The sequence below is a fragment of the Wyeomyia smithii genome, chromosome 2, assembly GCF_029784165.1.
Source record: "Wyeomyia smithii strain HCP4-BCI-WySm-NY-G18 chromosome 2, ASM2978416v1, whole genome shotgun sequence".
Classification (NCBI taxonomy): Eukaryota; Metazoa; Arthropoda; class Insecta; order Diptera; family Culicidae; genus Wyeomyia; species Wyeomyia smithii.
In genome coordinates, this window is record NC_073695.1 from 263161817 (window position 1) to 263185929 (window position 24113).

The 24113-nt window shown below is 38.9% G+C and overlaps 1 protein-coding gene across 1 annotated transcript in view; it reads left to right on the plus strand.

Annotated features, from left to right (window-relative positions):
• Positions 1-519: 519 nt before the first annotated feature.
• LOC129722115 (zinc finger protein sens) overlaps positions 520-24113 on the plus strand; it is a 49282-nt gene continuing 25688 nt past the window's right edge. The window contains exons 1-4 of the mRNA XM_055675351.1: positions 520-1088; positions 13579-13726; positions 13784-13936; positions 14003-14733. Of these exons, the coding sequence (XP_055531326.1) occupies positions 13579-13726; positions 13784-13936; positions 14003-14733 (1032 nt within the window). The 5' untranslated portion in view covers positions 520-1088. The remainder of the gene's footprint in view (positions 1089-13578; positions 13727-13783; positions 13937-14002; positions 14734-24113) is intronic.

Sequence of the window (24113 nt, forward strand, 5' to 3'; positions counted from 1 at the left end):
AAATCCTAGTAAAATAGTAACAAAATAAGTGCCGCCACAATCCACCCTCTGAAACTATATAATTACCCATTATGCTGCATGCATGACACCCAAGGCTCATGTACCTGGCACACGACCAAATGAACTCGCCGCGGTTCTCTCACCTGAACCCATCCGAGCTCCAGCTGTTCAATCCGCGGCCCACAACAGCAGGCTTCTCGGCTCTCTCGGTCTCCCCCTTTCACGAAACATTCGCCGCTTATGTATTCGAGTTCCTCTTTCGAACCACTTTTGTCTCTTTCCGCGCTCGATTAACCGACACCGGCTGAGGAGAAGAACAGCAGAAGAAATCGTCCTTCTGCGTTTAATATATCCAACACTCACAATAGCCACCACTAAGTATAAGCAACATAAACGGTTGCTCGCTCTCTTTCGGGTTATCTCTTGTGGTTCGAAAATCCTGCGCAACCCACCGTGCCCCGGTAGTGGTGACCCTTGCTGGCAGCGATCTGCGCCACGGTCGGGATCAGTCAGGTGCGAAGCACCCAAACGAGCGGACGCTTTTTTACCTGCGCTTCTTTTGTATCCTGTGGGCCAACCGATCTCGTCTCGAAAGTGTCAGTTCAGTTCTTTCGCAGAAGAAACGGAATCAGTTCTACGTGCGGAGGTTTTCTGGAAGAATTTAGTTTTTTTTTTGTCTGGCTGCAGAGTTTGGAGAAATTCCGATAGAATCACTGATCAACAGGTGCAGGTGATATCTTCGATTTGAAGATGAGATTTGTGAGTCGCGTTTGAAAAAGGATTCAGTAGTAATTTTCAAATTAGAGTGGCTGCAAGGAATACGCAAGCGAATGGCGAACTAGAGAGCGAAATTCTTGAGTGTCGAGAACTAAGTGATCAAGTGGGTTTGGAAAGGTGACTTAGAAGAGCTACGACCGATAGGAAGGATTATAGTGCTAGAGAGTTTTTTTCTTCGTGAAGTTAGACAGGAAATTGTGCACCGGAAAGGACACCCGCAGCAGTTTTCCAAGTTGATTTCCTGTGATAGCGGACGTGCAAAGCTGAGGGATCCTTTTCGCCGGCCGGTTCGAGCCGCCGCCGAGTTCAAGGTGAGGATTAATTAGGGAGTCATCTGCGGGCGGTTTGAAAGATCATCATCACCATTGGGACCGAAGTTATGATTGCTTCCTCGATGGTTGGAATCGATCGAGGCTGTTGTGCAGTCACCTGCAATCGGTGCGGTGCGAAGGGAAGGGAAGTCAGTGAAGAAACCGCCGAAAACACCTGCCCTGTTTAGCATAAAAAATACCTGGTCTGGCTGCCAACAGCCGACCGGAGAGTTTGGGGAGGGCAAGAGACAGAAAAAAAAGATGCAACTCGAGGCCCGGCGTCTGCTGGTATTTCTTTTTTTTCGTGGTCGCTTTTGATTGCTTTCTTTTGCTCGGTTTTGGTGAATTTTTATACTACCGGCAATCGGGTTCGGTTTTTTTAATGTTCGTCTTGCTTTCGAGATTGCATCGATCGATCAAGCTGCACTCGAGGTTGTGCGGAGGCACGCGGGCCAGCCGAAACCCGATCTGGACCTCTTGGCTCGAGTTAATCCGACTGTTTACGCCCCGGTCTGCAAAGTGTCGCGTGGTAGAAGTGATTAATTTGTGAATGCGGAGATTGCTTTCGAGAGGCATTTGGGGGGAGGGGGACACCACAGCAGCAGCCGGCGATAAGGTGGACTGTCCCTAGCAGACGACCGGTCTGGTAGGGTATGGGAAAATTTCGCAAACCGAGATTGTTGTAGATTCGGCGCGATGATAAGCGATTGTGTTGAACTGTCCTGTCAGCTGGGATTTGTGACATGCGGAAAGCAATATTGGACGGGATTAAAGAATTGAGAGAATGCTGACGGGGGAAGATAAATGATCGTGTCTCGGCCGATCGTTATCCTGACCCTACCGCGGTATACTGGCTGTGGTGGGCTGAGATCTGCATGTTAAATCAAGCTCGGTAGAAAGTATATCTTATGAAGAATGTTCAAAAGTGGATCGAACAGAAAAATTTACTGGAATGTGCATACATATTAATTTTAAATTGAATTATGTGTATAAAAAGAAAAAAATTGAAAAATTTTGAATTTTAATAGCAAAAGTTGCCATTGATGTTAAGTAAATTATAGATATTATAAATAAATTAACTGGATTGATGAAAAATAGCCGAACGAAGAAATTGAGATTCCTCTTCATTTTATGTATGAAATATTGAAAGTTCTTATACAAAATATGAGGATTTCTTAAGACAGAAATGTGTCTTACTGTAAAGTCTCAAACTGCACGCTTTTCAAGTTCAACTAAAAAACTAAGAAATTTTGACAAAATTATCTGTCTCTAGCATGTCTCCTAAAAATTCCTCGATACGTAAAGCATTTATAATAACTTAAACAACATACTGAAAGGCAAAAGCTTACGCGATCTGTAGCTCATAGAATTACCGTAAGTTTTACACGATTTTTATATGCCTGGTGGAATGCGACTTTGTGATTATCCGCTATTTTGAATATGCGCATCTCCTACGGAGTTTAGTGAATTAATGCAGTAGTAATTCACACAGTACATTACTCCTTCCATATTTCTCATATATTACAGAATACAAACAATGATTTTGCCTTCACGAATCAACGCAGTTCTCCACAATGTGTGCAGAAATTTTTTTATTTGAGTAGTACTTAGCATGCACCGAAAAAAATTCTCAGCACTGAAGCATGTTTAACACACTTTTCGAGCGCTGGTTTTGTTGTGATTTTATGATCCTCCGCAGTTTTACGGTATGTTAAATGAACACGTTTTTACACGGCTGATCTAATGTGGTTGTGATTAATTTGGTTCTCTAAGAATTACAGAAAAAAAATGTAGTCTGATTTTGATGTCCCGATGGAAGAATATAATAATTTCCGTATTTCAACGTATCAGAGGAATGTCATTTCAGCCCCAGAGATCAACAAACAGTGAAGTTTTTCCTCAATCATGTTTAGAAACAGTATAGAAAATGATTATTCAAGCTTACTAATGTTTTCAAGCAACTCTGGTAGAAACGAAAATTCAATTTTTTACGGTGGAGGTAAAGAAGTGCTGAAAATTTCATGGTTCGTTTTTTTTTTTAATATTCTATGCGCATTTCGAGTAGAAACTTTCATGAATACAAAATTATAGAGTCTAAGCATCTAGCTTTATAGATTACGTTTTTGTTTCAAACTAATGCTTTTTGGTGAATCAGAGATTCAAACTGATACGCTTTGGTTTGATACTAGGCAATGTTAGTGTAGAACTCCTTAAAATTTTATCGTGGAATTGAACCCTCTGAAGCGATTTTCATTTCGAAAAAAAGGATGTCAATTGCACTTGGAAAGATGATTTTTCCTGGTTACTGCAATACTGGTGCTGGGAGTCACTTCACGGTGAAGTGAATAAAGTCCTATTACGGGACTCACGTAAGTGAGAAAAAAACGTCGCAAAGTGACATCTGCCGTGAAATCTGGGTTATTGTGAGTGTCATATGAGTGAAATGAAAACGAAAAAAGCGAAAATTTCGCATGGAATTATTTCACGACTATTTTGAACGGTTAAATGATTTCACGAAGAAAGGGAAGTTTAAAAATCGATTGATTTGTGATCTAGTGGTAATATATATGGGAACTATTTTCTTGTAACAAGGCGAATCTTTTTTTTTCTTGAAAAAAATCGACCTTCGAATTTCGTTTAGCGGTAGGGCTTAAAAGTTTCCTCTTGTCGAAAAATGTCCTCATACAAAATTCCAGCTCAATCGACTTTCCGGAACTTAGGAATTTTTGAGCTGGGAAGCTCCCACATTTCACTTGTCCTATTCTCAATTTCTTTTCACTGGCAATCTCTCTTCACGGAGGTAATTTTTGTCACCTCACTTGAGGTGGAATCCGGAATAGGTCTAAAAAAGTGAAGTAAGCGTGAGAGTGAAATATATTTCACCGTGAAGTGGCTTCCGTAAGAAGCACATCTGTCATTTCAAGCCTTTCGAAACCATGTCAGATTATTGCGAGGATCATTTCAGTTCACTTTAAGGTTACTATTTTTTCACGTTACGATTTTGAACGTGAAAATCTTAGCTTTCTGAAGTAGTATTTTTAATTCTAGAGAAAATTAACTTGCAAAAGTCGAGGTGATTGCGACCACGTACCGATTCACCTCGATTAGATATGATTTTCTGTAGTCTTATCTTGATGTCCCAATGGAAATAGCTTTTTTCCGCATCTATTATCTTAACTGCACATCATCTGTGATATTTTTTTTAATTGTTTTCACGAACTTTTGTTGAAAATCGTTCCATATTTATATACAATTTCATACAGGGTCTCAAACACTCAATTAATAAAATTAATTCAAATAAATTTTGAAGCGAATTTTTTTCCTGTATGACCAGAATCGTTGATCTATTGTGAGATTAAGACCAATCAAATACCAGAATCAGATATTTAAAGGAAAATTCTTCTTTTCCAGAGCTTTCCTTTTTAAAACTCTGAAATCGAAAAACTGACAAAATGAATGTTATCTTACATCATAGGGCATAGGGCACCACTGTATTCCTTGTTTTTTTTTTCGTAAGGACCAAGGAATAAATCAAGGAATACATTAAAAATGACATTTTTGACTGTGATGCCAGATTTGTATTTCAGAACAAAATTTGTACTTTCGACAAACCAGACCAATTTTTTTTAAAATTTAATTTCTAATTTGATACTTTTCTTTCCTGTGTGGGCTCATCATTGCGACCAGAGATTAGATCTATTGTGATATTGCCCAAGTGTTTTCTGTTCTCCGCACTTCATATTATTGGCAGTATCACTATTGAAGTAAGTGATACGCTTATCATTCATATCCGTGCTTACTCAAGCTTACTACTCTACTATACCGAGCCTCTGTCCCTCCTAACAATATCGCCTAATTACAAATATCAACGTCATTTCTTTCGTGGTAGCATTTTTCTTAACCATCACTATTTGCGTAATGCTACTGTACAGTACACAAACCGAGTTTCTAACATTACAGTTCACAGAGTGAAACTCAGAACAATAAATTTTCAGAAAATTTGAAACAGTTGATATCACACGAACATGTATTCACTGTGCCTGACGGATGACTTGGTATTCATTTTTTGACGAATACAGGTCGGACTCGATTATATACAGTAATCGAATCAGAATTTTTTTGTTTGTTTATTTTGCATAAACATTTGTTGTTTTTGAATAAATAAGTAGGATTTTTTTTGACTAACCCCCTTAAAGTCGCAAAAAAACCTTTCTTACAAAAATATATGTATATATAATCGAATCAGATTTTTTTATTTTATTTTGCATACATCTTTTGTTGTTTTTAAATAAATAAGTAGAATTTTTTTACTAACACCCTTAAAGTCGCAAAAAACCTTTCTTACAAAAATATATGTATGTATAGATTTCGTAGTTATTCTTTATGTTATTGCAGTCAGCCATGGCAAGAACACTACACCGTGCTGCACGGGTGCCACTTTTGCATAGAAACACTACACGGCGTGTATTGCAACTTGCACTGCGTGATGTGTATTGGGTAGATAGTAGATTAGCTAAAAACATCGCCTTTAATTTATTTAAATTTTTGCTCACCAGTATTGATTCAACTTCATAAAAATAAGTATTTGAAAAGAGTCAATCTCTATCACCTCAACCTTAACATTAAAATAGTAATATTAGAGTCCATTCCAATTTAATGTGACATAGATATTGGACTTCCGGAAAACCCTCACCACTTTGTCTAGCATGTTTCCAATACTCAGCACACCAGGCATAAAAAATCACTATCATGAATCTGGTCATTCAAAAACATCATCGAATCAATAACAATTAAAAACACATTGGATTCGTTCCAAACATTTTGCATTTAACGACGACTCTGGTCTTATTCAAATGTATTCGGTTCCACGCTACTGACACCAGCGTCAATAACTTCGGCGGCAACAAGGCTCGCTATTGGCTGTTTCGGTTACTGACGGTGTTCAGGGATGCACAAGCCTTTGATACGCACCGAATCGCGAAAGTAACCAGCGCTTTTTCGAGCGCCCCAAAACTGATCGTTTGCCCAGACCCGAAGTCTACCAAAACACTACGATTTTGTGTGTATTATACATATTCCGATTTCGATCTCTGTCAATGTATCCATTACGCAACTGTTGCGTTATTCTGTTGACACTTTTGTTGTGCAAAGCCAGAGCATTGCAGAATGTGCGTTTTGAGAGGACACATCGGTTGATGTAAGCTTGAACTTTTGCGTGTAATCTAATCGTAAAAATAAGATTGTTTGATTATTATTGATGAGGGTGAATACGCTTGTACTATTCAAAAACCAAGAAAATGTGGCTTGTGTACGTATGGCAAATGGGCCCTTTTCACATGTTTGACGAGAACTCTCCTGTGTTGCGGAGAATAGCTTCATTGTTTGAAAATTTGAGAAATCGAGAACATAACGTCATCGACACTGGCTACAAAATTTTCGATTATTTTCAATTTTTGCTGCCGCTTTCATTCGTTCCAGTGCTCACTATAAAGTAATTCTTTTCTTAGGTTAGGACCAGCTTGATTATGAAAAACAAGTTCAATTGTTCATGTACATCGTGAAGAGCAACAGTCCTAGATTTCTTCCTAATCCACATAAGACGGTCCCTATACAAAAGAGTGGCCAAAATTACCAAAATGCGAATTTCATATTCAGGATGTTTTGAGCACATGATTTTGTAGTATTTTATCTATATTTTCATAATTTTTGAATGAAATCTTGATACAAAAAACGGTTCATGTTGAAAAATGCCTTCAAAGTTACCTATTTCAGAAACGGAGAAAAATAGTTTTTCTGAATATTTTGGAATATATTAAAACCTACTAAAGCCATCATGATATGTTCACATATGATTGAAAGCTTATTAAATTAGTTTCCAAAAACAAGATGGGTAATGGATTTCAACCCTACAGAGTCAGTCGCAGGCCACATTGAAAATATGCGTAATTTTCCTAGTTTTGACCATCGAAAACATTAAATGTAAGCACGTGTAAGCACAGCACCTGATAGTGTGTCTGAGAGCCCTACTTGTGCCCTTCAAGAATATGTGTTAAAAGTTTGCGGAAAATTTGCGTTTTGGTAGAAAAAGATGATTAAAAATTTTCCATTTTTTGCAATTTTTGAATTTTTGGGTGATTTATCAACAAAGTTTTTCGTTTATTATAGCAATTTGGTTCAAAACACACTAAAAAAACGTGAAATTTTTAGATTAATTGGTTTATTAGAATATACGTTGTTTAAAACATATGTTAAAAGTTTGAGTAAAATTTGCATTTTTGTAAAAAGGTAAGTTTTTGGAAAAAGGTAATTTAAAATTTTTAATTTCTTATGTAATTTTCTGGAGTTTTATGAAGACTTATCAACCTATGTCATAGCAATTAGGTTCAAAAATGTACTGGAAAAACTTAAAATTAGTATGATTATTCAGTTGTACACACTTAAGTAAAAAAATATTTTTTTCATTTTGTTTGTAAAACAAAAATGGTTAATATTAGCAATACATTGGTTTTCGCGTGTATCGATGTTTTTTTACCAACCCAAAGTTTTTTTCTGAAATTTATTATGTTAACCCATTACAACTTAGCGATTATTCATGTGAAATCATACTTAACCGAATAAAAAAATTAATTATTATCCCAAAAATGATTCCCAGTGTTTGTTTTATGAAAACAGGGCCATGAAACACCACACGCAAACTTCTCTCACCAAACACAAATATCACTGCCAGAGTTAAACAAATGGTTCGAGCTTGCCCTTGGGTATTTACTCGTCAGTTACAGCCGAAGTAGAAGCTGTGTACCGGATATGTCGGCATACAGCATAAACAAATGGAGGTTCTCATGGTCGAACTTTCCAACACTACAGTCAGATGTTTCATACACAAAATTGCATTGAGTTAATCGTCAATCTCACAACTACTCCCACGCATAAACCCGCAATCTCACACATATTGTTATACTCTTGAATCATGCGGCTCATATGTCTTTTATGGCTGACTGATTCTAGTTTATTCCTTTGAGTCGGTCTGATTGCTTGGGTATGTGGAGGAAACAAAGTTTTATGTGTGCTTTACAGTTCTGAAGTTTTATTCAAATGTTTCACGAAGAAGCGAGCAATGTCTTACGAGGAAGTTCATAAGATCGATTTAGTGAGTTTGTTCATACAACCTAGAACAGAAAATGATTGCATTGAATTGATCAAGCACCGTTTTAAAACAGTTTTTTATAAACAATACCATAGAAAACTGTGTCAACAATCGAGATTTGCTAAATCGTTTCGTCTTCAGTAGTTTTTTTTTGAATTGAAAAGCTTCACAACTTTCCTGAAGAAACCATATCTCTTGAATCCTATCAAAAGTTAGATTCGTGCGCCATCTCTGCGGACAAATCGCGAACTAACTCTCAGAGCCATAAGAAGCGTTTTACTATTATGTGCATCTTAGCTGAAAACCGTAATCGTTTATCTCGTTCCACTACCGAGTTATTTACGTTTATTCGAAAACACAAGACATTTGCCTCAGTTTACGTGGTTTATAGACAGCCCCTTGTCAGTACAAAACTTTTCTTATATGTCATAATCATCTGCAGTGGAAAACCAACAATTTGGCACAAAAAAAAGAAATTTTGGTCGGAAATTTCAATTTTCCGACCATTGTGTAATCAACATAATGTATTAGAATTCACAAGACACGATTTATGAGTTTAACAGAAGGCAATGATCTTGGATGATTTTTTGTAGCCTGATTGCGATGTCCCAAAAGAAAAAAAAAACAATATTTCAATTCAAAACTCCACTTAGATCTAAAGGATTTAACTTTAGTTGTATTTTTTTCAGTAACTACAGAATAACAACTTTTCTTACATCGGAGGCAAATGAAAACCCCCTTGTGTTGTAGGTATGTTGCGACATTCTTTTCTTATGGAAGAAATGTAAAAATTCAAATTGTAATGAAATTGTAAAATGTGAAAAATTAGTATTCGAAATTTTTTGTTCCGATTCTGCTCAAACTCGCTGTAGTTGGTATTTATTGTAAAATTTTGGATCCGTATATTTTTGTTTGGCGGTGATGGTCATGGTGGATATTGAAGATTAAAATAATTTTAGCTCCAAAATAAAAAATAACTTACTTACTTACTTTACTTTGTTGGCTAACGGACTGTTTACCGGTCTAGGGCCGAACGAATTAGAGATGTCCAGCTTTTTCTGTCTTGGGCAGCCGTTCTCCAGTCTCCCCGTACACCAGCAGATCGTGCATCTTCTTCCACCGCGCACATCCACCGCGTGCGAGGCCTACCACGGAGTCGACGACCTCTTCCTGGTTCTCTACTGAAAATAGTTTTGGCGGCTCTCTCGTCAGACATCCTGGCTACGTGTCCAGCTCACTGAAGCCTGCCCCGCTGTATTACCTTCACTATATCAGCTTGTTTGTATACCTGGTACAACTCGTGGTTCATGCGTCTGCACCACACTCCATCTTCTAGTTTACCTCCAAGTATCGATCGCAGAACTTTACGCTCAAAAACTCCGAGCACTCGTCGATCAGCTTCCTTCAGCGTCCATGCTTCATGTCCGTGAAGGGTCACCGGGAGTATCAGCGTCCTATACAACGCTAGTTTTGGGCGAGTTTGCAAACTACGGGACCCTAGCTGGTTACGCAGTCCGTAGAAAGCCCTGTTCGCAACTGCAACTCGTCGTTCCACTTCTCGGCTCATATCATTGTCACATGTCACAAGCGTACCAAGATTAACGTATTTGTCAACCACTTCAAATCGTTCCCCATCTCTCTTCACCTCAGCACCAACACCACGGAGACTACCACACTCTCTGCCAGCTACCATGTACTTCGTGTTGGCAGAGTTAATGACAAGTCCCAATCTCAATCAAAAAATATAAAATTAACCGCCATGAAAAGTTGATATTTTGTGTGGAATTTCCTTGGGAATCAAAAAAAAAGTATTAAACGATAGAGTTTTCTGGGACCAAAACGGCAATACACGATCTGTATCGTGATTTTTGCATAGCATTCTTATTTACAGTACAGTTTGGTATCTTTATTTGAAAGGCGCAATAATTACTTTCAACGTGGAATCAAAAGATTAAACGGCCCAAAAGTTATAAATTTTTGGAAAATCTAGATTCCGATAAAAAGCGATTTTTTGAACCATTTTATTCATAGGTCCAAACAAAAAATATGAATCTAAAATTTTCCTTTTAAAACCAGCGCGATTATAGAACGAAAATTTATTAAATACTATAGCAGTTTTGAGTATGATCGGAGTAAAATAAAGTTCGGGTAGAACTCATTTGCGTGGAATTGCTGTACATTGAAAAAAAAAAAAACTCAATTCTAGTGTGAGGAAGATGATAGTCGAAACCTGTAAAGACACTGCTGACAAGTCCGAAGAGAGTTCAGTTTGCCACATAGTTCTAGAAACAAATTGAAATGCGATTGACCATGTACATCATAAAGAGTAACAGTCCTAGATTGCTTCTCCGTGGTTTACACATTATGTTCTCCTTATAGTACTGTTTTAGTAGAGATGTCAAATTAGCACACCATTTTATTGTAAAAAAAGCGCATTTTGTTGCGAATGATTGGGACGCTCGAAATTTTATTGCAAAGCAGAATTGTTTGGTTCAGCATGTGGGTCTTAGCACCTCCACGCTTTTGAATTTCTAATCCGTGTAAAACAGTAAAACTTTTAGCTATTCACGCTTTTTACAATAGCTTCTGTATAAAGCTAAACGAGCTAAACAAACTTTCATCCGCCACGCTAAACAGAGCAGCTACGGCTTTCGATAACTTACTGTCAGAGAGACGATGAGCAAATTGAAAACACGCGTAAAGTAATTTCAGTTACTTTATTATTGTTCAAACGTTCTCAGAGCACTGTGAAATTAACCTTATGGCAGATAAACGTGAGCTTCAACGATAATTCATACGCTTAGCTTGTACAAGTTTAAATCTGGTGATTTCAATAAGCCTCACGCTTATTTAGAGCTCGTCATGAAGCTAAGGACAAGCTTCGAATGCAGAAACTTCTAGCTACATAACTTTTCGAAGAATAATTTTCATGAAGAACATTTTCATTTCGTGAAATATAGATAAATCATAGATTGGAACTGTCAAAATCATGCCAATCGAAGGTCATCAAACGCATTAAAGCTAATGATATGACTGTTATAGTGTTAATACCTGATATAGATTTACAAGTTAAGTTCTATACAATAGGAAAAAATCTTTGCTTAAAAAATGTACAAGAGCTGAATAGACATTTCTTCTCAAAAAAGTTATGTTAGAGCTACATAACAGTTTTTAATGAAGTCCGCATTTTTTTATAATCTATCGAGAAGATCTTTTTGGAATTAAAATACACGAAAGTGTATGTATTTGTATTCAATGACCAACGGTGTAATTACGATATCAGGAAGCAGAATGAATGCAACAATGTTTATCAAGCACGTATTTGATCGAAATATTTACTCAGCATCGGTTACTTTTGTTACCAAATTGATCTACAATTGCTTGCATAAGTGTTGTTTTTAACTAAGAAACAATAAATGGCTGCAACATTTATTCAACATGGCTGGCAGGGCTTTTCAGCATTGGTTGCTGCAATACAGCTTCTATTTTACATATGAATTTCAGTGCTTCTGGGTTCCATGAGGGATCCGAACGATAATGGTGACCGTCTTGAAACTGTGGATGTATGTGTGATACGACCACAACTAGATCATGGTCTACCTTTATAATGAGTAATAATTGGGATCTGAAAAATTTTAGTTGCCTACCAGCCTAACTGAATTTGAAAGCATCAGAAGATCAACAATTGACCGGTTTACCATAGCTAAATCAATCGATCATTCACAGCGTTGACAGCGCTCTCGATACTTACATATCACCGTAAATCACTTAACTTTCAATTTCCCAACAATCAATTCATCGATAAATAGAATCGTCTCTGTCATGTTTGATGATCTTTACCAATTTTTTCCTTCAACAAACGGATACGACAAGGAAGGGAAAAACATGCTCTCACAGCATTGAAGCTGGCGAACTTTCCACGGTTGACGAACCACACATCGACGGAGGGAAGCAAGCTTCCCATGTTTTGAGCGTTCGGTTGAGCAAACACACACACACACACACACACGGGCACATGAGCGAACTTCAAGTTTCCCCAGCCAGTCAGTGTCAAGCACACGTTCCAGATATTATCGTCTAATTTGTTAATGGTTATCAATTATGACGTGAATGTGTTGTTTACCTCTTCCGTTTGTGTGGGTTGCTGCCGGTCGAGTTGAGTGCTGGTGATGTGTCTGTCTATGTGGGGAGGGTGGGGGTTGTTCGACACTTCTTTGCTTAGCCGCGTGTCTGCTAAAGTGGCTTGGCACACGCTACTTTAGGACCCAGCGTACATTCCAACTTGGATGGGAGGTTCGGTTTGGAATGCGAGGGTCAGCAGCACCGGAATGAACTGATTCATGCAACTTTATGATGGAATTGCGGAGTTGGAATTCAAATAAGTTATATTTGATTACTTGTTAGTTTCAGCTTCAATATCGATCTCAGATATTATCATCGATAGTGACATAATTATGCTACTGTAGCGCAGCTAATTGGATTTTGCAAAGCGTGTGTGAAAATTTCTACTGACGACCTGATTTGAATCCGTATTGATTTTCTTCAATAGAAAGTCGTATAAGTCTAGTGGGGTGGAAAATACCCCCCCAAGAAACCACAGTTTCAACTCTTGTCAGCCAGTGACAAGCTCGAACTATAAATAATCAACATGTACTAATGACAAGGATGTGATTCTATAGAAAGGACAATCCACTTCGATTGAAATCTGAAACGTTGTCGTTAGGAACAACTGAATGTGAGCTGACATCATAATTGTAGTCACCGATCGAAAGGGGGCTGTCAAACTGTAGCTGCGGTTTGTTTGCTTTGTATAATGAAAACAGCAATTATCAAGTTCATTACAACAAGAAAACGGTCTTTAATTTTTGTTGAAATAGGTTAGGTTTTTTTTTGCTCAAATGCGATGCCAATTCTCTAGCAATGCAAGTCTAGGAGAAACGCAAAATAAAAACGCATTTCACAAGCCAACACAAACTAGAATAGCGTATTTATCTGCTGGCTCCGAACTGGCAGCCCACCGGCGGGACGATGATTTTCTGTGTTTTCCGTTCCATTTTTCACCATAAATTATTCATAATTTGCACAGTCGGCCTGAAACGAGAGCACTCGCGCACCCGTGAGTGAGCTGAGGGCATGTTTGACATTTTCATTCCACTGTTCAAAGCGGCGACGGTAAAGTTCCACAGGTTGCTGGTGACGTTTAACGAACGATCTGCTGTTCCATAATAGATTAGATTGATTTGAATGTTGATTTCAACACACTCTGGGGCTATTGTTTGCTTAGGCGTTTTCCATTAGGAAGTAGTGCAATTCGATTGATTAGTTTGCGTTTCGATCTGCTTCCAGATGGCACACTTGTCGCCTCCCCCTTCGCCACCCGCTTTGACCAGCCAAGGCTCGGCCAATCCGCTGGAGCTGAGCGCATCCTCCACGAATTTGATCCAGCGGGCGTCAGCCTTCAGTTCCGTGCTGGGGCAAAAATGGAGTGCCAGAGGTGAGATACCCAAATGCCTCTACTTCTAGGTTAATTACAGTATTTCAATCCAAACAGATCTTCCCTTGCTGTACAACCCGCTGTTCTACTCGGGTGCTGCCTTCCTGTGGCCTCAGTTCCTGCTGCCTCAGCAGCCAATCACACCAATCTCACCCAATTTGGCCAACTATCGAGACTACACGTTAACCCCAGAGAAAGAGGAAACTATCGGTAAGTAACTGTGCGCCTCAACTTCAAGTTAAACTGTTTGTTAATTGTCCTCCCCGCACCAAACAGACGAAGACATGCCGCTGAACCTGTCGATGAAACCATCCTCGTCGACACCGAATTCGCGTTCCTCAGTGACAGCTGCTGCCGCTGCTGCAGCAGCAGCCGCCTCGCTAGCCCACTCGATCCACATTTGGTCCCCGGCTAGCATGTGCGAGAAGGAAACCACCGATGACACCCAGAGCAACATCGACATCGAGAACGATAATGACGGCGCTTCGTCCAGCGGTGGTGAGTTGCAGATCGATGAAAGTATGGAACAGCATCGGCACCACCATCAGCAGTTGATGGAAAGTCAGAAGGCTCGTATTCTGACCGAATATAACAACCTGCTGCTAAATGGGGGTGCTACTAGTGGGAAAGGAGGTGATCGAAATTACTTCAACTACAGTAAGATTAGCAAGGGTTATTTCACACATCTGCAGCAGCAGCAGAAGAATTTGGAGATTCTTCGTCAGAATCGTACCGATGTGTTTGTGGTGAATAACAATAACAACAACAACAATAGTAGTCAGAAAACTCTCAACGGGGGTAACAGTAACAACAACAATAATAAGGACGGTGTGAAGAACAATAATGTGAGTGCATTCAGTGATAGTAGTGGGAGTGTTGAGTTTCGAATTAAGAACGAAATCACCAGACCGGATTCGACGGGACACAGTGAGGGGTACGTGTTCAAGCGGGAATCCGGCCACGGGATGGGTGGAAGCGAGGAAAAAAAGCCGGCTAGGTTGTACCAGGTGAGTGACGTAATTCAGTGTCTATATTATTATTTTTATTTTTTTCTGTTTCGGGAGGCTGAGCTACAATTAGTTGGAAAGCTTGTTTTAAGCCAAACTTTGAACCGAGAATTATACAATATATTTTGTGAATCTAGAACATTCTACCTTGAACCTTTGCGTTTTTTATATCCATTGCCAGCAGGTTCTGATCTCTGCTGAGATGAATATTAATACTATCTCTAATTTCACCTATATTAATTCAGTCTAATTTTGTTTTGTGTTATGTTTCTATCAATATTTTGAGCATTTCGATTGAATTATTACGTCTTTCATGCAACATATGTTGTTAGTTTTGAGCCTGCATCGAATGCAATTTTTCCTTGCTTTAACGAAATTTCTATGCAATACATTGTTCTCTTTCTTTTTAAAATCAACGAAACATTGGGTTATTTCTATACCACCTTTTATGGATACTCATTTCGCTTACAACATGCAATCCTCGTTATTGTGCTATGACTGATTTTTAGATTCTTTTCCAGATTTTTTTCTCATTTTCTGTAATTTTTTTTCAATTTGGTTAGAATTTTGTCGTTAAATTAGTATAATTTTGCAGGTGCCTAAGATTGCATATTTCGCATTTTGTTCACCTTTTTATCCCGCGGTGTTGTCGCGCTAACACAAAATCTAACGACTTTGCAATATATGCCTTCGTTTTCCTTCGTGAAGAGTTAACTTCGCGCGCAACATTGTTCGATTCGTCGCTTACCACGGTGACCAAACCCCAACTTCCCACCGCAGTTGTGGAGGTGCAGAGGTAAACTCCGTCTCCGACAACAACGACTGTGACACCTCCTGCCTTAGAATCTCCTTCTTCAACCTAAAGACCGTAGGGATGTGGCCGGCGCCGTTATCGATCTGAATTGTTGTACTTTGAAGATGGTCATCTAATCCCATGTAGCCATATTAGAGTGAGACAAAAAATAAATGTTAGCTCCCATGCACTATTCGTGTTCCTTATGGGTCCCATAAAGACTGTGTAACTTTTCAGATCGATATATATATATATATATATATATATATATATATATATATATATATATATATATATATATATATATATATATATATATATATATATATATATATATATATATATATATATATATATATATATATATATATATATATATATATATATACATATATATATATGGGAAAATCCACTTTTTCAATACTTATTCTCTAGAGATTTCCAGTTGGCTGTTAAAAATATATCAATACATGATATTTTTAGGAAATTTTCCTGGGAAAAACTCTTCTGAAGACCGCAAGGCACCCTGTCAAATTCAATTTATTTATCATTCATTTACTACTACACTTGGGTTTTGAGGTAATGTCATCTGCTCTAAAGGATTTGTCTTTTAGTACGAGGAAAAAAGTTTTGTTTATACAATGGCAAATAAAATAAATCACTACATTTAGCAGCTTTGAAAACAAACCAGTATCTTGTAATTTTCACTACTAAAAGGCACGCGGAAACAACGATTTTTATTTTCAAAACGAATCGTATGTTTGGAAACGCAAGCGATTGCTTATGTGCTACAAGCAGGCCATTCCCTTTAATATGTCGAAAGGGCAGAGTGAATATTCACTGCTCACTTCTTGCCCAGCATGAGCGCTGAGTGTAGAAATTTTTCACATCATACTCCTTTCTTCTGCTTTGTGCTGTGTTTCCGCTTGCTCGTAGAAAAATTAATACACTTGTTGCTTACACAACGGCTGAGCGGAACAAGAGTGTGAAAATACACAGAAGTACATCGCGGTGCGCAGGGCTGAATTGCTCTCGCTGCAGTGCGATGTTTTAGTGTATTTTTTCTGCAACAATGATTGGTCTTTCAAAAATAAAAACTACAACGAGTTTGATATAACAAAACACGCAGGGTCACCGAAACAAGTTTATTTTTATCTCTTATATTTTTTGGTTACTGAAGACTTATTTCAAAATAATCACGTTTTTGCAACTTTGCTAACAGTATGCGAAGTAGAGAAATAAACTTTTGCATTATTCGAAGGTAAGCTTGAATTGTTTTCAAGTAATTAGGCACGCCAATCCAGCATGAGTGCCATGTGAGATCTTGTCCTGTTTCATGTTTGAATTTACCTTCAAACAAATGTATAAGATTATTGCTCTGTATCGCTTTTTTCGCATTGAAAAAATATCCAGGAAAAACACCTTTTTTAAAGCAAGTCGCAAGCGTTGCAAAGCGAGCGAGAAGTAAAACATTTCTCCTCCTTCCTGCTTGAAGAGGAGACATATGCTACGCTTCTCAAATCGTTTGCACACACGCTTGCAAGATACTCTTCATTCTTCATGCATTCCCCTGAGTAGCAACAAGCGCCCACCGACACACAAAAACTCTTTTGTATTGTTACTCAGCGAACGTAAAAGAGTACGCGAGTTCCTGCCTGCGAATAGGAGTACTTGTGCTTGAAAAACTGTGCTCGAAAACGAAAATACTTTCTTCCCGGGTTTGCTTCATGCACCGACAGCCGACAGTGGGGCAACGTGTAGGGTATCGGACTGATTTGGTAAGTTTTTTACAGCAGTCTTATGCAAAACTAGCCGAAGCAAACCGCTGCCGAAGTAGTCCGATACCCTATTATTTCGAAGTAAAATACTTCTCTCAAGAAGTTCGGCTACATAGGAATGTGAAATGAAAATCTAAAACCGAAAAATTTGTCCAATTTCAAATGCTGGATTTCCGACGTTCTTCCAGCAATAGATTGGAAAATCTTCTAAGATTCTTCCCAAATGAAGATAATTGTAATTTTATTTTACTATTGAAAATAGTCAGCCCTTGTCAAAACGAAAAATTCGACTTCTGATTGGTCGTTATATGATTGCTTCCAAACGGTCCAACGGTCGACAGAGTCATATACCTTGCAATTAAAAATATGCTATTTGGCCTATATAAAAGCCTGTTTAAGCCGAAGCCGCTCATAATAGTTCTTGACAGCGACAACAGCAGTCAACCCTTAGCAGCAGCCAAGCCAGCCTCTCCTAGGCTAAACGCGAAAAGCGGCGTGGACCGATTCGCCCGGCCGTAGGTTAATGTACAGCCAGAAGTAGGGTTTCGGCCTTCCTCCGGTGAAGCTCTGCTTTGTTCTGGCAATAAAGTTGAAAACAGTTCTCCACGGACATCTGCCTGGTCAATGATTTTTAACTACGATGCCGTTCCTGAATGCAAAACCACTATTTTCCTGCTATCGGAGCATCCTTGCCGGTTGAGGGTTTCGGGCTTCCTCCGGTGAAGCTCTGCCTTATTTTGGCAACTACACAAGCATTCTGGATTTTGGAAATAAAAACTTCTGCTGGCTGTCTAATTTGCAGTGTGGAAACAGCATTCTACTTTGTTATCAGAGTGCCTGACTTCGATTTGGTAATATTGTTTGTATTTAATGATTACAAAATTTTACAATAATCCTCTTTCTCCCATTCAATAAAACAGGTAATACGATGCCTTCATCATACGCAAGTTCACCATAACTCCCGCTATCGGCGTAACACAGAGATGCAATCAGCGTCATATCCGATTTTGGATTCAACAACAAACTGTTCTTTTTAGGACAACCAGACAAATGAATTGAAGATTTAATATTTTCTCGTTCTGAGCTTTAACCAAAAGTTAATTATCTTTATTTGAATTCACATGTACATATACTCAGACTGTTGAAACTTGTTTGTGCCGCAAAGAGTTTGTTATTTTGCTGTTCATTGAGGTCGTATTAATATGTGCAAACTCAAATTGAGTAGTACTTCAACTTCATTTGCACAGAATTTTCAATACTGCCAATGAACGGTCAACATTTATTAACTAGGAAAAATGACTGACAAGCAAGCAGCCGGGTTATCTTTCTTGTAAAAGTATTCTACTTCAACCTTGCGGTCGTGGCTTTGCACACAACCCTCCTGTTATTCTTGTCCCTCTGCAACCATCGCAAAGCATATTGAAACAATTGTCTTCGGCTGGTCGTGCTCGCGAGTAGGAGAGTAGGTACACACGAAAACACACGAGGAGAGTAGACGAGAGTGTGTGCATATGTTCTAGGGAGTAAATGCAAGCCAAAAAGAAAGTTAAAAGGGACGAGAAATAGCTTGAATGGTGAATTCTCCAGTGTGTGATAGCGGTAGCAACGAGAACATCACATAAGGTGTTGCGTCTGCTTATGAGCGGGACAACAACACTGAAAGCAACTGAGTGACCTCCTTAAACCTACACTAAGGCTGCTTTCTGTGCATATTTTACGCAAATTTCGGAATGTAAACGTTTTTAAGTAGCTTTTCAAAAAATGTTTAGCCGAATATTTGCAGATTATTAGATCATTTTATTTTTTCCAAGGTCCTACACAAGAATTTCGGAATAATCGCAGTTTTTTCACGTGGATTCCGAAACTTGAACGGATCTTTTCCGAAATATTAGAAGATTTACTGATCTTATCTAATCTTTTTTTTAGTATTAAGCAGTATTTAGTAGACATCATTGAAAACTTTTTACAAATACGGAATCGACGGGGTTTTTAACGCAAGTTTCGATATTTGTATAGTTTTTTTACGCGCCTTGAATCCTCCGCGTGAATGCAACCTCAATTACACTGTTTTTTTTAACCATTTCTATCAATTTGATGCACGAAGTGTGTCAGAAGTCCGCGGCGTATTTGCTAGCTGGATTTATCGTTCTTCCATTTGCCCACGGGGAGATTTCATTGAAACAGTAGGAGCACCAAAATTCACAAGAATGATTGATGGCTCTACAATCCTTAATTTTTCCAGTATGAGCTCTACGGCATAACGTGCAGGCCCGGATTTGAGGGGGGGGGGGGGCAGAGGGGGCAAAGGGGGTAAATGCCCAGAGCCACCCGATTAATGCCCCCCCTAGGCCTGGGGGGGAATTTTTGTTGGCTCGTCACCTTCCAGAACGTTTCCTATAAATGCTTTTAAAAAAGCGGGCCTCACAAACAAATTTGCCCCGGGCCTCCACCGTTTAAATCCGGCCCTGATAACGTGTGTTTACCAGAATCGACAAGCTGTGTTTTTTTATAAAAATTAACAAACTACGCTAGTGAAATAGTAATTAATAATTAAATGAGAAATTTAGGGAAAAGGCGGGGTCATACAGATAATGGAATGACAGAAAAATGGATATACTTTTAGACCGGTCGTGTTTGACAGATGAACTGTCAGATGCAGAAAATTGAGAATTCAACCTATTAGTTATGGAATAATTGATACTATTCGTTCGAATCGCGTTGTATAGAAATTTAATTCGTTTTTAATAATTTTCAGTTATTAGACAAGCCCTTTTTGATAATTGGAACAGCAATAAAATTGAACGGTGTTTGAACAAAACGACCTTTTTACCACGTTAGGAGCCTTTTAAGAGCTACTTTTTTCTAATTCTATTCACCGATTTTTTTTCCATTTCAGTTTAACATTCGTTCCAATATTATTTAACTATATATGGTGTATAGCTTGTGTCAAACAAAACACACAGTTCAAGTTCTGATTTAAAAGAAGAAGCTGAGATAAAACATTTGCTGTTTAGATACAGTTTAATTTTCATATTACCCTGTTAAACAGAATTCTAGTTTTTAATTGACTTCAGACAAGCTTCACGAGTTGATGAACAATTTTTGATATTTATCTAGAGAACAAGGAATACTACCGGAACACTGACAAAAGTATTAGCGAAATTATATCGAAGAGATATTATCTAAACGCTCTGTATAATTCCAGTATCTCAGAATCAAACGGACCTAAAAAATAACAAGAATGAAATATATTATCAAAATCCTAGATTATATTTCAAAAACTGGCTCAAAATGATCTCAAGTCACACATGCGGACGTGGCCCAAAAACGCCCCGTGCGTTAATAATTTAAAACAGGAAAGTTGTTAAAAAACCAGCAAACAAATTTTTAGTAATAATTTTAAATTATTATTTCTTGTTCGAAGATTATTCTTCTGTTTTCATATATAACTGCAAATTTTCGTAACGTAGTTAATCTCATTGATATTGGTTCCTCCGGTTCTGAGGTGTGGTGTATTTGACTGCAGAATGATAAAACCGCATCCTCTGTGAATATTTTTGGAACCAAGATGATGCCTAAGGGCAATCGACATCAGACGCCATTCAAAGATTGCATAATATGACCGGATACCAGCCTTTCCAAAATCGGAATGATGCTCAGATTCAGGCTCATACCGGGATTGGACTCCAGGGGTCGTTTTTAAATTCAAGATGGCGACTTTCAGTTTCTAAAATGAAACCAAAAACGGTACATATTAATTTCAATATGAGTAGAACCAACATAGACAATTTAGTAGCTTGAAACTCTTCTGAACAATTCAAAATAGGCAGATTTTGGATAAACAGTTTTTTCTGACAAATTTCTTCATGAATTACGTATATACGTGAAATCCATCATCATATGAAGCACAGGCGAAGTGGAGCGGTGAAGTCTCAGAAGTAAACTGATCCGAGCATGATGAAAAACAAGCATTCGTATTTCACCATAAATTGCAACTTTAAAGCAAATATTTCGCACAAGAAGTGTACTAAATGTTGCAGAAGCATTGTGCTAAAAAATATGCTGCAATTTTTGAAAATTCGCTTGATTACATTTTTATTGCTTGAAAACAAGAGACCTGACAAACAGCAATAGTAAGGGCGAATTGTACTCGGAAAGGGATGATTTTTGAAAACTTTTTCACTGATATTTCCTTAAAAATCTTAATAAAACTATCTATACAACATCCGGAAAAGTGGTTTGATTATTCAGGTAAATACGATTGTGATAGTGTACAGTGTTTCAATGGTGCAATTTTTGCATTTGTTTTTGATGAGAGAGCCGACAAACAAGTATGGTTTATTACCTTCATTATCCGGTAGATAGATCTGTTTGGCCTGGCAGATGGTAATAAATCGCTTGATAGTTACAGTTTCATTACCACATCACCCCAATAGTTTTTTTTTTCTTTAAAAAGACATGTAGCCCTCAGTCGTGAAACCCTAATCACGTCCCCTATTTGGCATTAATTTCATCGAAATAAATTTTATCGCATGATTAGAATACTCCAATTTCCTATCACCTTACACTGTACCCCCTCCTACGCTCGAACTCGACTGTCCTTTCCGGGCGAAAGAATATATCACTATCCTGGTGAGGCATTCAGTCCGATTGTGTTCACACCTCAGCCTTTTTCGTTTCTCGAAGCCCGACGAAACATGCCGAGGTAAACAAAACCAGCAACTCAAAGTGACAAACCCCTCACCAAACGGGCGGACGCTAAAATAAATTATACACTTGGTCGTCCTCGTCGTCCTCATCATCCTCGCGCGACACGAAATGGTGATTGTAATTTACAGATAATCGCGCGGCGTGGTGCTCTGAGCTTTTTTTTTGCTGGACAGCCAGCGGCCAGCAGCAGCACGAAGCAGAATTTCTCGCCGATCGCTTTTTTCGTGTAAATAATTAATAATTGTGTTGTTTAGTTGGAGCTCCACCTTACCCCCTGCCGGTGCTAATTGAGGATGGTACGTCCCGAGCGACCCGGCTAAGGCGGAAGAGCACGATTTATTGACCATTCTGGAAATTGTTCCAAGCCTGGGGCGCGCGGGAAAGTGACGCACGGGTCGGGTGGTTAACGGAATCGGAAGGATTGATTGCATTGACCCAGTTGTTGGAGCGTTTTCCGCCACTCGAAGATCCTTGGTGTCATGCGACAGTGACTACCAACCGGACGCGGGAAAGGAAAAGTGTAATGAAATCAATTTTCAATCAATTTCGTTTGCTCATAAATTTACTGGATGGGATTCCGTCATGAAACTTTGATGACCGGCATTCTGACTGGTAAATGAATGCTTTATGGTGTACATTAGTTTTGATTGGAAGGGTCGTTTAGTGGTGCTATCATTTGTTGTATTTACCCTTTTAGTTATATTTTTTCCTGATAAATAATGTCATAATATCGGTAAAGTATTCGAAAGAAGGGATATTAATTGGAAAGTATCAACCTCGAGTTGCCAGCTGAAGTTGAAAGCCAGATTACAAACGAAATGATTTTTCCTCAGCCATTGTGAACCACGCCATCGCATCTGAAAACCACATCGGATACGAACCAATATTTACGCAAGTGTGGTCCACACATGCTGGGAGCTAGAAATCCGTCCGACAGCGGCCACGACGGAACGGAAGCGGCCTGAATGCAATCGATTCTTTCCATTCGGTTGACATTCCAACGCTTGTTGGGCGTTGTTTGTGTCAGCGAGACAATTCCACATAGGCTTTCGCTGCTGCTGGTTTGACAAATGAGCTGAAAACAATCCGACACGAATCAGTTAATGAGAAACGGGGTTGGCGCGGCAATCGCATCTCGGTTTAGTTAGGAGTCCTATGCTGGTTCTGCGACACAATGACTGCTCTGTGACTGTTTGCGCAAGTGTGTGCGTCATCGTCACTGCCTTTTCCTTCGGTGCCGGTATAGGCGACGAACCCGCATATTTTGCTGCTGGCGCGAGAAATTATGCTAATAGCTGCTGCTACCCGGAACGTCTGCGTCCAGGGATAAGAATCACGTTCTTGTTTTGACCCTTCCGGAGATGACCAAAGATGTGCAGCTGAAAGCGACACGCACCGGTAACTGGAACAGGAAGAAGGGGGCAATAATAACTACTAATAAAAGTAAACAGTACTTGTCGTAAGCACCGGGAATCCGGTTGAACTTCATGAATATTGGTTAAAGATGCGTTCGGTTGGCGGCGCGGCAGTATTGATTTATAATTCGTTCTCGCTCTACTTCACGGTTCGGTGCGGTGCCACTTGCTTGCATGCATTAATTATGACCGAACCGGGCGACTGTCCACCGTACCGTTGCGTTGGGGAAACAGCAGCGAAGTCATCACTTTATTGCTGCCCCGTTTAAGGGGTCATGTTTTCGGTCGCTCCTAATCGGGTATGTGTGATTCAAGTATCTCGGAAAGATGGTTCATAGTGCTGGTTTGATGCGGGCCACTATCGACCGCGATTCGGGCGTGATTCAGTGGGAACAAGATTTACGACACTGCTGGGGCCGACTGCAACTTTTATAGCGTGTAAGCGATTAAAAATTGTGTCTATCGTTTAAGCTGTTTTGACAAAGTTTGAAAACCTCAGCGAAGCGTATAATTTTAACTGGCTGAAATGACCGGAGAAATTGTTTTTCTATATTTTAATAGAGCAATTGAGTTTATCTCTATCAAGATTTGACCACAATATTACCCTTTTACTCTAATACTTGGTCAAAATTGGCTGCAATTTATTTATAGTTACGACCAGCTGTGTTCTTTCTTCGTAAAACA